The 13,730-nt window shown below is 46.5% G+C and overlaps 1 protein-coding gene across 1 annotated transcript in view; it reads right to left on the bottom strand.

The window, feature by feature from the left end:
- The window catches only part of TMEM40 (transmembrane protein 40), a 93,524-nt gene that overhangs the window by 53,575 nt on the left and 26,219 nt on the right, over positions 1-13,730 (bottom strand). The window contains exons 4-5 of the mRNA XM_068251731.1: positions 4,797-4,947; positions 4,003-4,107 (exon numbers count right to left, since the gene is read on the bottom strand). Coding sequence (XP_068107832.1) covers positions 4,003-4,107; positions 4,797-4,947 — 256 coding nt within the window. The remainder of the gene's footprint in view (positions 1-4,002; positions 4,108-4,796; positions 4,948-13,730) is intronic.

The raw sequence follows: 13,730 nt of genomic DNA, 5'->3' as shown, positions 1-13,730 counted from the left end.
CACCCCCCAAATCCCCCTGCAAAATCCACGACTTTCTTGGTCGTGGATTTTGCTGCTCCTGGAGGCAGAGCTTTCAGCTGTAGCTCTGACTCCATACGCGTCAATCTGCAGGCGGATCTCCGCCTCTCCCCCGCCCCTCTCTGTGAAGGAAGATTGAGAGGGAAGGGGAGAGGCGGCGATCAGCCGGGATTGAATTTATGTGACTGTCTGTGTCTTCGGTACCCCTCTGGCATCCCAGAGTATTTCTGAAGACGGTGCATCTGTACCGCTCATTTTTTCATGTACTTGGGGATGCGAGTACTTCCAACTGCTTCCAAAGAAGTACCAAAGAGCAGGTTAAGTAGCTTCAACGGTTGATGGTGCAGTAATGACAGCATAGACCGAGGACTGGGAATGCTATATGGTATGCAGAGTCTTTACTCTACTTAGGTATGTATCTAACTTGAAGGGAGTTTCCTCACTCCAGGTTCCCCTTAAAGGTTAGTTGAAGTTGAAATGAAAGTTCAAGTTGCAGCTATAAGAGGGGTCTTAGTTATTGAACGGTTAAGGTTACTGATAGGCATGAGTTATAGAGGAGGGTTAATGTTAGGAATTGGTCAGTGATGAAGATTAATACTAGGTCTAGTATGGGAGTAACAGCTTCAAGAGAGCAGGTCTCTGCAAAAAAATCATACAGCACTGGAATATTAGTTGTAATAACAACTAACCCAACCCAGCCATTACTGTATAACATATACAGTATACATATACTGTATACATTGAATGCATAGCATAACAATATGCTGAAGTACAGCCACCCACAGCTAACTTTTAAAACTTCCAGATTGCTTTGGTACACCAGTCCTAGTTTTCCTGCCTAAGTAGAAATCACACCTCCAAGTATACTGGCAACAAAGAGGGGTATTAACAGTCTGAGATGGCTGATGGGCGACACTCTATTACTGTGATATAATGACATGTAGAGATGGCCTGAACTGTTTGGCCGCGAACTTGTTCGCGCGAACATTGGTGGTTTGCATTCGTGGTGAACAGCGAACTTTATGTGAGTTCGACCCGCCCCCTATACTACATCAACTTTGACCCTCTACATCACAGACAGCAGACACAGGGCAGCCAATCAGGCTACACTCCCTCCTGGAGCCCCCCCCTAATAAAAAGTGTTGGCCATTTCCTCACTCAGTGTGCTGCGTAGGTAGTGAGAAAAGGGAGAGAGGTTGCTGCACAGATTAGGGAAAGCTTAGTTAGGCTGTTGTTAGGCTTGTTAGCTTGCTCCTTGCTGATACTTATTGCTAAGAAGCACCCCAAAACAGCTCTTTTGAGAGCTAATGTTCTTTTGATGTGTTTTTTTGTGTATGTGGCCCACTGACACTTGCATATACAGCCCTGTCAGTCACAGCTGGCCCTTGCTAATTGCTATACTGTGCAATGCCCAGCACATTCAGTGACTACCTTTTCACTGCACCTGTGTGGGACAGCTGCATATTTGTAATACCAGTCACTGCATACCTTTTCATGTTCACTGCACCTGCATGACAACACGCAGTGTTATATACCTGTCCCTGCATACCTGTTCAGTGTACCTGTGTGTGTATGTGTGTGTGTGTGTGTGTGTGTGTGTGTGACAGCTGCACATTGTATCACTGCATACCTGTTCAGTGTACCTGTGTGTGTGACAGCTGCACAGTGTTTTGATAACAGTCACTGCATACCTGTTCACTGCACCTGTGTGTGTGACAACTGAACATTGTATTGATACCAGTCACTGCATACCTGTTCACTGCAGCTGTGTGTGTGACAGCTGCACATTGTATTGATACCAGTCACTGCATTCCTGTTCACAGCACCTGTGTGACTGCACATTGTATTAGTCAAGTCAGTGCATAGCTTTGATGATGACAAAGCACAAACTGCAATGGGATGACCACCTGAGAAAAAGCAGCACACAAAAGCAAAGCCACACACCGCAGTGGAAGATACCAGGCCGCAATTACCGTATATACTCGGCTATAAGTCGTGAAATTTAGGACTGACTCAAAGTTTAAAAGTGTGTGTGTGTGGGGGGGGGGGGGGTGGACTTATACATGAGTAGTCCTAAATTTCCCAACGTATAGCCAATATGCCAGTGTGCCCCCTCCGTCCCACCCACCAATCACCCAATGGGAGCCGTCTGCATTATTGCCCTACTTGCGCTTTGTAATCCTGTGGCAAAGTGATTCCCACGGCAGAAGCAGTCACCCCCCATCAGCGTGCGCTGGTTTCTCTCTTCTCCCTTCACTCGCACTGACCTCCGTGCTTTAGCGTAGCCCCGCCTCCTGATGTCAGAAGACGGAGCTACGCTAAAGTACGGAGGTCAGCGTGAGTGAAGGGAGAGAGAAACCAGCGCACGCTGATGAGGGGTGATGCCTTCTGCCGTGGGGATCACTTTGCCACAGGATTACAAAAGCGCAAGTAGGGCATTGATGCAGAGGCTCCCAGGATTACAAAGCGCAAGTAGGAAATGTATACAGAGGCTCCTATTGGGTGATGGTGGGTGGGAGAGGGTAATTATAAGCCTCAAATGCTTGGGTGATGGTGGGAAGGAGGGGTGCAATGGAGACAGGGTCAGGGACCTCCTATGGGTGATGGTGGGTGGGAGGGGTGATTTAGAGGCAGCAAACATGTGGGTGATGGTGTGTGGGAGGGAGGTGGTAATTAAATGCATCAAGTGTTTGGGTGATGGTGGGAGGGAGGGATGGGGGAATTACAGGCAGCATGGGTAGGGAAAATGAAAAATTCCAGTTTATGAGGGTCAAATATTGGGGTCGACTTATAAACGAGGTCGACTTGTATCTGAATATATACGGTATTTCTCAAAAAAGGTGATACCCAAACTGTACCGTGATGTTGAAAGGCAAGTGATGTCATCTTTGGCACACAGCGTTGGGTCAAGGGTCCATCTGATCACGTGGTCTGCAAAGCACGGTCAGGCCTGCCCGAAGACTAAGTCAGTCCCCACATACAGCATCTCTGCCTGCACGCGGTGTGACTGCCTGTCCCAAGACTAAGTTGGTCCCCAGCCCCCACACAGCTTTTCTGCCTGAAGGCTGCTTGACTGCCTTCTCCACCACCACCAACAGGGTCAAGGACTTCAGGTGGATTCCTGAATTTTAAGGCTGCTGCTAGCAGCAGCTGCTATAATAATTTTTCTGGTGCGTGTAGGTGCCTGCCTAATTTTTCTGGCTGCACTGCGGCTGCAACGACAAAACAAAAGGCATGTACATGTGTCAATTCCCCTTCGTGATCGTTACCTTGCGGCAGTGAAGGGGCTTGCGTATCACAATGAAGCAATGACCGCCGGCTATATGAAAGTGTTGGGGGGCACACCCAAGATAATAAGGTCGTTGCATGATTGTGGACAGACCAAATTTGATCAGCTGGACAGTCACTGTTGTTCTATCATTGAGCTACCACAGCCCGGCGACCATTTGGGCTTGAAAACCGCCATGGCCTGCACTCTCGCCATGGTGCGCACGAGTCCAGCACGGCCATCACTACACAAACAGCTGTTTGCGGTGCATTACACAGTGAGTTTGGTGTGTCAGTGTGAAGCAGTACACTAATTACACTACCTGATTGATGTGTACACATGCAAGATGTTTTAAAGCATTTTATGCCTCCACTTTAGCATTGCAATGTGATTTCTGCCCTTAAAACGCTGCCGTGCGTCAAATCCAGATTTTTCTCCGGGACTTTTGGCGTGTATTCCACTCCGCCATGCACCCCTCCAGGTGTTAGAAACCTTGAAACATCTTTTCCATCACTTTTGTGGCCAGCATTAATGTTTGTAGTTTTCAAAGTTTGCCTCCCCATTGAAGTCTATTGCGGTTCAAAAAGTTTGCAAGTTCGCAAACTTTTGCGCAAGTTCGCGTTTGAGGTTTGCAAACCTAAAATCGGAGGTTCGAGCCATCTCTAATGACATGTAACAGGCAATATAATAGAATTGCAGACAACTATGCAGCTTACCTTGGGAACGAAATCCTTTGAATTTATGTGATAATTCTGCTACTTTACTTTCTAATGAAAGTAAAAATTTGTCTCTTAGCTTTGATATAAGTGGCATCTTCTCATCTACATTGAAGAAATAGACCATTACAATAAACATTAAATAACAATGCAGGTATCTGGCTTATTTTTTAAGACAGTACAAAGATTGAACAATTGATCTATGCAAAGTACAATAACAGATACACCTTTCAATGCAGTGTAATGAGCAATATTGCAAACATCCTAAAAGACTGCTCTCTCCTCCTTAGTGTTCAACAGCCACTGAAATGCTCTTTAGGGAGGGGCCTGATTATTCAAATTTAAAAAATTGTTAGCTAAATAAATTTGTCTTTTATTATGTGTGGTATGATGATCATAGCTAGATTTATAAAACTTTTTTGAAGGATAAGGATGAAAAACTGCACAGACACCCAAATTAATTACAATTGCAATCCTATTAAAAAGAGTTTCAAATGCCACCCAACTTTACTATCCAAAGGTGGGGGGGGGGGGGGGGCAAAAGCCAACTAATGCTGCAATATTGAGGGGGGGGGGGGAGATTAAAAAGGCTACTTAATACCACTATATGGGAGGAGGGGGAGGCACACCGGCCCCCTAACACTGCTGTCTGAAGGGGGGGGGGGGCACCTAACACCACTATATAAGGGAAGGATCATGTTCATTCATTTTTCCTTCGGCTCCATTTTACCTAAAGTCGGCCCTGGCTATCAGAAAATAGAGCATAAACATAGTAACTAAATTAAAGTGGTTACCATTCTCTTTGCAGCTAGGGAGCTCTGCATAGGCATTTTCATCATGCATATGTAGTAAGAGGTAGAACATCACCAATGCTTGTGGACCTTTGTCATCCACAGACTTCAGTATAGCTGCCTGCTTGCTACTAAGGTCACTAAGTTGAAGGATCTGTAATAGAAAGACAATTCATCAGAAAGTGTTACCATTAGTTTTTCTTTTAAAAAAAAATAGAAAATCCTGGTTTAATGCAAATAACAAACATTTTTAATTTTTGTTCTTTAAATTTTTCCAACTTTTACAAGGATTTTCTGGGTGCTGGGAACTCCTCAGCTGCATGTAAGTAGTCAAGGACTGCCCAACAGCCAGAAAGTCCAGATGCAAGATGACAGGTTGGTCACTACTGTTGTAACTCTCCATCTCTATCAAAGAGCAGCAACCCTGGTGAGTAGAGGAAGGCAGGGCAGTAAGTTTCATATATAGGCAATAATGTCTCTAATCAGGGGCGCCTCTAGCCACTGGCATTCCAGGCAAGTGCCTGAAGCGCCCACAATGCACTGGGCACGCTCTGTGTAATTAAAATTACCCGCTGCATGGCCCCTTTAAAGCTGCGGGCAAGTTATCTCTTTGCCGCCACTGTGCTAGGAAGAGAGCAGGGGAGGAGGTGTGCCTTTTAATGGAAGGAGGAGAGCCAAGGTGGGAAGCATGTTTAGCTTAAGGAGCCCCGCCCCCTCGCAGCGTGACTCCAGCGTAAGGAAGAAGGGAAGAGGCTGCTGAATCCCCTACCATAGGCTTCCCCCGGGTCATGCTGTGTCTCACATTGAGGGAAGGGGAGGAGATATTGGCCTGGATCCAGGACCTTCGGTTGTACGCAGATGAAGCCACGGCTGCGGGAAGCTCCGCCCCCACCGAATTGAAGCCCCGCCCCCACCGAATCAAAGCTCAGCCCCCCACCGAACCGAAGCTCCACCCCCCACCCGACCATGGCAGTGACAGGAATTTTAGTGGTGGCAGTAATGAACAAAAGACGGGGACTCTGCGAGCAGGTAAGATGGTGCCTCCACTCCATCAGCAGGAATATGGCTTCTCCTCACCACCAGAACCACCCCAGGCCAGCATCACCCAGTGACCTCTCCTGACGCCCCCCCCCCCCCCACGTAGCGTAGCACGTGACTTCTTCCCAACCCCCAACAGTACCCAGTGACCTCTCCTGACTTCTGCCCTGCCCCCCAGCAGCACCCAATGATGGCCTTTCCTGATCCCCCCCAGCAGCACCCATTGACCTCTCCTGATCACCCCTCCCCTTCCCCAGTAGCACCCAGTAACCTCATCTGACCCCCCCCCCCCCCCACGTAGCATAGCACGTGACTTCTTCCCAACCCCCAACAGTACCCAGTGACCTCTCCTGACTCCTGCCCTGCCCCCCAGCAGCACCCAATGATGGCCTTTCCTGATCCCCCCAAGCAGCACCCATTGACCTCTCCTGATCTCCCCTTCCCCAGTAGCACCCAGTAACCTCATCTGACCCCCTCAGCAGCATTCAGTGACCCCCACCAGCAGCACTCAGTGTCCTCTCCTGACCCCCAATCAACACCCAGTGTCCTCTCCTGACCCCCAGCAGCACCCAGTTACCTCTCCTGACCCCAACCCCAGCAGCACCCAGTGTTCTCTTCCCAACCACCACCAGCACCCAGTGACCTCTCCTGATCACCCCTCCCCTTCCCCAGTAGCACCCAGTAACCTCATCTGACCCTTTCAGCAGCATTCAGTGACCCCCAGCAGCACTCAGTGACCTCTCCTGACCCCCAATAGCACTCCCACATCGTGCCACCTTTGTCTCTGCAGCAGCAGTAACATTGTCAGGCGGGTCGCCGCTGTCACTGAACCCCTTAGCAAGTGGCCAGAATGTACACCAGCATGCAGCAACATTGCTACAGCACAGTGTTGCAACTGGTGTTCTTAAAATATAGAACAAACACTGGTTCTGAAATCCTAAACATCAACAAGAACCAGGCCCAAAGGTGGCTGACCCCTCAGATGGATAGTGTGGTGTCAGGCAACAGCACCAATATATTGGCTGTCCTTAAGGATGGCAAGTCGGACCATGTGCCATACTTTTCCCATTTCATCAACCCCATTGCTTAGACTTTTTTGACAACCTATGTAGGATTGAAGCACATGGTGGTTATTACACCTGACGAAGGCGGATACACTGCTGAAACGTGTTGTGAGGCTTGCTGCCATCACTAAGTGAGAGTGTCCTATGTAGCATGGCTGCCAGCCTCTGCTTTGCAACAATCTAGCACTGTGGCCAAGTACTAGCTGAGTGTGCCACTCTGCGTGACTTCAGTATCACTCAGCATGCCCAACACTTTGGTCTCAATTCACTAAGCTTATCTCCTGTCTTTAATAACTCTTCTGAGCTATTTTACAGTTATCACAATGATATCACTATGGTGATAACTGTAAAACAGCTTAGCAGAGTTATTAAAGACAGGAGTTAAGCTTAGTGAATTGAGGCCTATGTGTCTGGATTGCCAGTCAAGACACCTGCCTTAATGTTGCTCTGTATGTCCTGGAAGCCCTGGCCTATACATCTTCCTGTATGCTGACTGACTGGGCCTCCTTTATTAAATGGAGCCTGCTGTACTGCAGCTTCAAGTTTAGTTATTACTGCTGCTGCTGTTGGTGTACTTATTGCAGTCCATTTTATGGGAAAAGAGGCGCCCAGGTGTAAATAAAATGGATTAAAATCACAATGAAATTAAAAGATGAGGTAGCTTATCTAAATGGATTAAAATCACAATAAAATTAGAAGATGGGGTAACTTACCTCAATGGCGAAATCTTTGAGTGAACTCAAAGATTTTGTCATTGAGGTAAGCTACCTCATCATCTAATTTTCTTGTGATTTTAATCCATTTGATATACACCTGGGGGCCTTTGTTATATCACCCTCAACATACCACGTTGGAGGGGTTGAGACAGACCACGTGTGGTTTTACCATAAGTGGCACTGTTTTTTTTCCCAAGGGTAGCGACCGCATCTGGGTCCAGCTGGACCACACCGAGTGGAGTCGGGTTAATCATCTCCACCTGCTTTCTGTGGTCGGTTGCCCCTCTGCATCCCACCTTTGTAAGTGGCTTTTCATACTTATTGCATTTTCCATGTGACCTTACATCCTACACTACTGGGCTCCCATTCTCTGTTTCCTGTTGTCTTTAGGATGTCAAGACACCCCCACCACTTCACTTATTGCTGCCCAGTTCAACTGTTATTCAAGTGTTTGAAAAACAAAAGTGTTCTGAAGCCAAACTGCTGCGGGTGGGCTTTGGAAGTCTACGGAGCACTTGGGCTCCCGAAGATGGGCCGCTCCATACTGGCATGCGCGAGCGCCCTCTCTCGTGCGTTCACAGTACAGCGCTGCCAGTCTTCAGGATCATTTGTGCTCCCAAAGTTTTCCGAAACCTCCTGCAGCGGGAGATTTAAATGGATGAGCCTGCGGGGGAACGAGAGGATGAGGAGAGGAACGGGAAGGCTCTATAGGACCCAGAGCATCCCCTCTCTTTGGGTAAGTATATGGTTTTTATTCGGTTTTGGATTCAGATTCACTTTAACAGAAATGTTAGCTTGTTTACTTCCTTGTTGTGCATATAAAACAAAAGTCGGATGGGTAGTACATGCAGTGTTGAAATCTACACTTATCTCTGCTGCACAATTTCATTGCTCTCTGTACACCTCCAGGTGAATGAGTCACCTACTTAGACCATTCATCTTAACTTGTATGGATTGATGTGGGAGATGACAAATGTGAATTGCATGCAGTGCAGGTTACTCCCTGACCAGGAAGTGTACTAGGGGTGTCAGATGGAAGTTCCAAAAGCACAGATCATCTGAGTGCTATGGCAACAGTAAATGTCATTTTACATCATTATGTTTACTTGACTCTAACCATCCAATAACAAGTAATGGAATCTTCCTTTGAAAGCATGATGCATTTCACAAGAAATACCATTCCACTTTTAATACAGCATTAACAAATATGTGTTAATCTGGGAATAATAAAAGAGTGAGCTGTAATTTTATGAGATATATAAAAAAGTATTTGTCTCTTCCTGATTTCTTAAATTATGCTTATTTATAACACTTAATTGTTTCTGATAATTTAACACACACACACACACACACACACACACACCACACGCACGCACGCACGCACGCACACACACACACACACCTCTACAGTTTGATTTGTTGGAGAAAAAAAGTGACAAACACCCATACAGTATCATTCATGTAAAAAGATCAATGCCCCTAAAATGAATTCCTGTTTGTGCCCTTTTTGTAACAAAAACTGCAGCCAAATGCTTACAGTAACAGGAGGTCAGTCTTTGCCATCGTTCTTCTCCATAGAATCATGATCACAAAATCAAGATCACCATATTAAACATTATTGTTAAATATATTCAAAAAGTCCCAGTGCAAAAACAGAGGGGATTAAGAAGATCTGGGAAACTTCTTGACTATCCAGAGACTTTCCTTTACTAAGGCGAGATACCAGGTTTTTATTTATTTATTTTTTTTTTTTTACTTCATGTACACTTTAAGTGTTATAAATAAACAAAAATAGTGAAATTAAGAAGGTACAAATACTTTTTTCATATTCAGTGGTGTAGCTGAGGAGCCGAGGGCCCCGGTGCAAGTTTTACAACCCCCCTTCCCCCCCCCCCAAGCACTCTATACATAACAGTTGATACGGCGCACTAAAACCTGCCAATGGCAACTACAGTGTCAGAGGTACATGAAGGGGATGGGGAACAGTTTGCTAATGATTATCACTTTAGATTGTAAGCCTCTGGCAGGGCCCTCCTCCCTAATGTATCCAGCTTGATTATGCAATCTTACTCACAACCACCCTTCTTGTAGACTCGAACAGTCTCTATCTTGACCTATGACACTGTATTGTTATCAAATCATTTGCATGATCTTGTTGTAAGTTTCCGTATGTTCTACCTGTATTTTAATCCATTTATCTATTGTGCAGCGCTGCGTAATATGTTGGCGCTTTATAAATACAATAAATAATAATAATAATATAGAAGTAATTATTATGAGCACAGGACCAATAGAGAGCTAATACTGTAATTGAGGGATGGCCCTTTGGGGCCCCTTTAGCCCAAGGGCCCCGATGCGGTGGCTACCTCTGCACCCCCTATTGCTATGCCCCTGTTCATACTGTAACTCATTTTGGAAAGGATTTCAGTCAAAATTTCTCTCTGCTTTAACAGATTTAAACTATTGTTCCTGTTAAGAAAAACAATCCTGTTTGAAGCTACATGCTAAAACTAAAGTCGGCCAAGGCAGCCATTAAAGAGACTCTGAAGTATCTTTTTTTTCCTAATTTTTTCTTATCAGTTTGTTAAGAGTTAATACCTAAGTGAAATCACCACATCCCTGTGGCAGAGGAGTGATTTATTACAGAGTTCTACGACTTTGCAGGTCGCAGATTATGCTGCCCTGACACACAGGGCTTCTCTTCCGGGAGAGGCAGAGCTTTCAGCTGTAGCTCTGCCTCCCCGCAATCAATCTCCATGGATCTCCGCCTCCTCTCCATCCCTCTCAGTGAAAGAAGACTGAGAGGGGCGGGGAGAGGCGGCAATCAGCAGAGATTGACTGCAGAGGAGGCAGAGCTACAGTGTAAAGCTCAGCCTCTTCGAGGAAGTGAAGCCCTGAGAGCCTGGGAGCTTTGCAGGGCTTAATCCTCTGTAATAAATCTGTCATCTGCCACGGGGATGCGGCAATTTCACTTAGGCATTAACTCTTAACAGGCTAGTATGAGAAAATCAGGGAAAAAAGAGACTTCAGAGTCTCTTTAAAGAAAACATGAACTGAAAATTAAAAGTCAAAATAAACATACACAAGTCATGCTTACCCCCCGTGTAATCTACTCCTCAATCTCTTTCTCCTTTCCCACGTCCTGTTTGTCCACTGTGATCAAGGGAATTCTCCGTCCTCCATTTTGAAAATGGCCATTACCCCATAACAGCTTCCTGGTCATCACACTGTTAAACTGTAACATTGCCCACTTGAGCCATAAGGAAACATGGACATCACCGGACACATCAGTTGTCCTCTCAGCTATAACAGACATCAACTGATAAATAACTGACAGCAACTGATATATTTCAATTCTGACAAAATGTTGTCAGAACTGGAAGGGATTGTTGTCAGAAGAAAATGGTGAGCTTCTGAGAGGAACTGATGGCAAGGAAACTATGTAATGTTCATTTGAAGTTACCTCATGTGTTTATTTTAAATAATTTTACTCAGTACAGGTTCCCTTTAACCTCCTTGCCGGTTATCCTGAGCTCAGCTCGGGGTAACCTGCGCAGGAGGATTTCTCAGGCCCCGCTGGGCCGATTTGCATATTTTTCTTTTTTATTGCACGCAGCTAGCACTTTGCTAGCTGCGTGCATATTCCGATCGCTGCCGCTCGCAGCCGATTCGCTGCTACCCACCGCGCCGTGCGCCCTGGGCTCGCTACATGATTGAAAAGAAAAAGGGAAAAAAAGTGCTGCGCTGCCCACTTGCCGCGGGAATTGGACCGGCAAGGGGGTTAAGGACAGCCTTGACCAAGCAAGAATCCAGCATGTGTAAAGAAGAACTCCAACTCGTCCCTCCCGTCCGTCCCCCCGCCATCTCCTTAAGATCCAGAAAGCCGACAGACTAACAAATGCATTGTTTCCTTTCTCACTCTGACCAATGGGTGATGCTTTATTGTGCATATCACCCTCCTCCCCCTCCATAGCAACAGATATGTTGGTAGCCTTTAGGTTAGTGACATCTCTGTTCATTACTTTCCCTTAAACTGCAGATGACAGTCCTTATACTTGTGTACAAGGACTGGCCCTCCAGAAATATCTTCCAATTGCTGCCTGTCACCAGGTACTGCCCATGGGCAGCCTGACCACACACACGCCTCCATTGTGCTTCCATTGCCAGGAGCATTCTGAGCCTGCACAGTAATACTTGCCAGGCGCAGAACACTCCTGAGCCTCGCATGCACAGTATGCGGCCGACTGGTGGAGACTTGAAGATATAGCTGGACAGCTAGCAGAGGATCGAGGCGGCACAGGAGGACAGCAAGGGTACCAACGGCCTAAAGAGGGCTGGAGGAAGCCCCAGGTATGTATGAATGTTTTCTTTTTTTCATCTCAGGTGCACTTTAACACAATACCCTTTGCAGAGATAGGAATCTGTACGCATTCATTTATTCTCCCCATTGCTCTGGAGATTTTCCTTCAATGTGCAGAAAATAATTTAAAAAAAAGGGACTCGGCCGTTTTGTACCTCCAGCGCTGGAAATACAGAAATGCTGGTGCCATTTTCTTTGAAAGCACAACTGATATGGGGCTGCGGCGTCATTTTTCCCACCTGTTATGACTCATCATCATTAGAGGCTCTTTAAAGATAACTGTATGCAGGTTGGGGTTGAGCTAATCCAATTTGTCAGGAAAGTGCATCAGATTGGCCTAATTTCAGTGGCTTACATATGGTATACAGACACAGCACTTTCCCCCAATATTATTTTTCTGAGGGGATAGCATGCTAAGTGCATGGCAGCAAAATTGCAGGTAAAAGGAGTGAATGTGAAAAAAAAACTGGTTCACACTGGTTTTATCACCCCTCTCTCTTTGTCACCCATCTCTTTGTGCCATACCTCCCACCCCATAGGTACGCTATTGCCTAATTCTAAGCTGCATACAATTTACATTATGTAACGATTGTGGAATTCTCTCCGTGATCAGCGCACAAGACGTGCGCTGACACTGCGGAAATCCTCCACAAGCGTGTAATTTGCGGGAACCCAGCAAAAGGTGCAATGCACCTGTAGAGGGAAATTCCTGTCGACAGATGGAGCTGTGGAGTGCAGAGGAACAGCTCCTCTGCCCTGCCACACACGCCTGACAGGAATTGCACGAAGGGAAGAAACGCAGGGCAAGATAGCCCTGAAAGAGAGAGATCAAAGCGACAGAGGGTATGTGTGTCCACCAAACTAGTCGCCACCCTGCGACGATGAACACACAACCATGAAGACAAAGTGAGAAGGCAATCGCCAGAGATGGCGATTGCTACCAGCGACACAAGACCGAATAAGCACAGATGAGGAATGTATGTATGTCCACCAATCTAGCCACCAACCTGCGACAGTGGACACACAACAGAAGAAACCAAGTGAGAACGCAATCGCAAGAGAAGCGATTGCGGAAGAGAATGAGCACAGGGACAGATTGTATGTGTGTGCACCAAACTAGTCGCCAACCCGCGACGGTGCATACACAACAGCAGATATGAAGTAGGAACGCAATCGCGAGAGAGGCGATTGCCAGAGGTGACACAAGGCTACAGCAAGGCAGAGCACGAGAGTAGCAAAGGCACAGCAAATCATACAATAAGGAGATAAGGAAAATAACAAACGCTAGCTAAACGCGAACACCGCATTCATTCGCAACAGTGCACGTGTTTATGCGTGGTCTCCACGTGTTAAGCACAACAGAGACAAGCACGCCTAACCACCGACAGACAAACATGAAACAGAGGACGCGAGCGCTTGCTTAAAGGTTACCTCACCGAGCCTCCAGCAAGCGTTCGTAGCAGACAAGACAGATACACGAAAACAGGAATAAGAGAGAGATAGGATCCACAGCACTAGCGCAAGAGGCTAGTGCGATCCAGGAAGACAGAGCAGAAGGATCCACAGCACTAGTGCAAGAAGCTAGTGCGATCCAAGTACAGCAAGAGAGATGGAGATCAGACGGATCCACAGCACTAGCGCAAGAAGCTAGTGCGATCCAAGTAAGACAGAACAGATGAGATAGCTGGTAGCAACCGCTGCTCCAGCTATACTCCAAGAACAAAGATCAGAACGACTTCCTGTCGACCATCGCTGGGAC

This window comes from Hyperolius riggenbachi, chromosome 9, assembly GCF_040937935.1.
Source record: "Hyperolius riggenbachi isolate aHypRig1 chromosome 9, aHypRig1.pri, whole genome shotgun sequence".
NCBI lineage: Eukaryota > Metazoa > Chordata > Amphibia > Anura > Hyperoliidae > Hyperolius > Hyperolius riggenbachi.
Note: the sequence above shows the minus strand (reverse complement) of the source record. Positions and strands in the feature narration are given on the sequence as shown.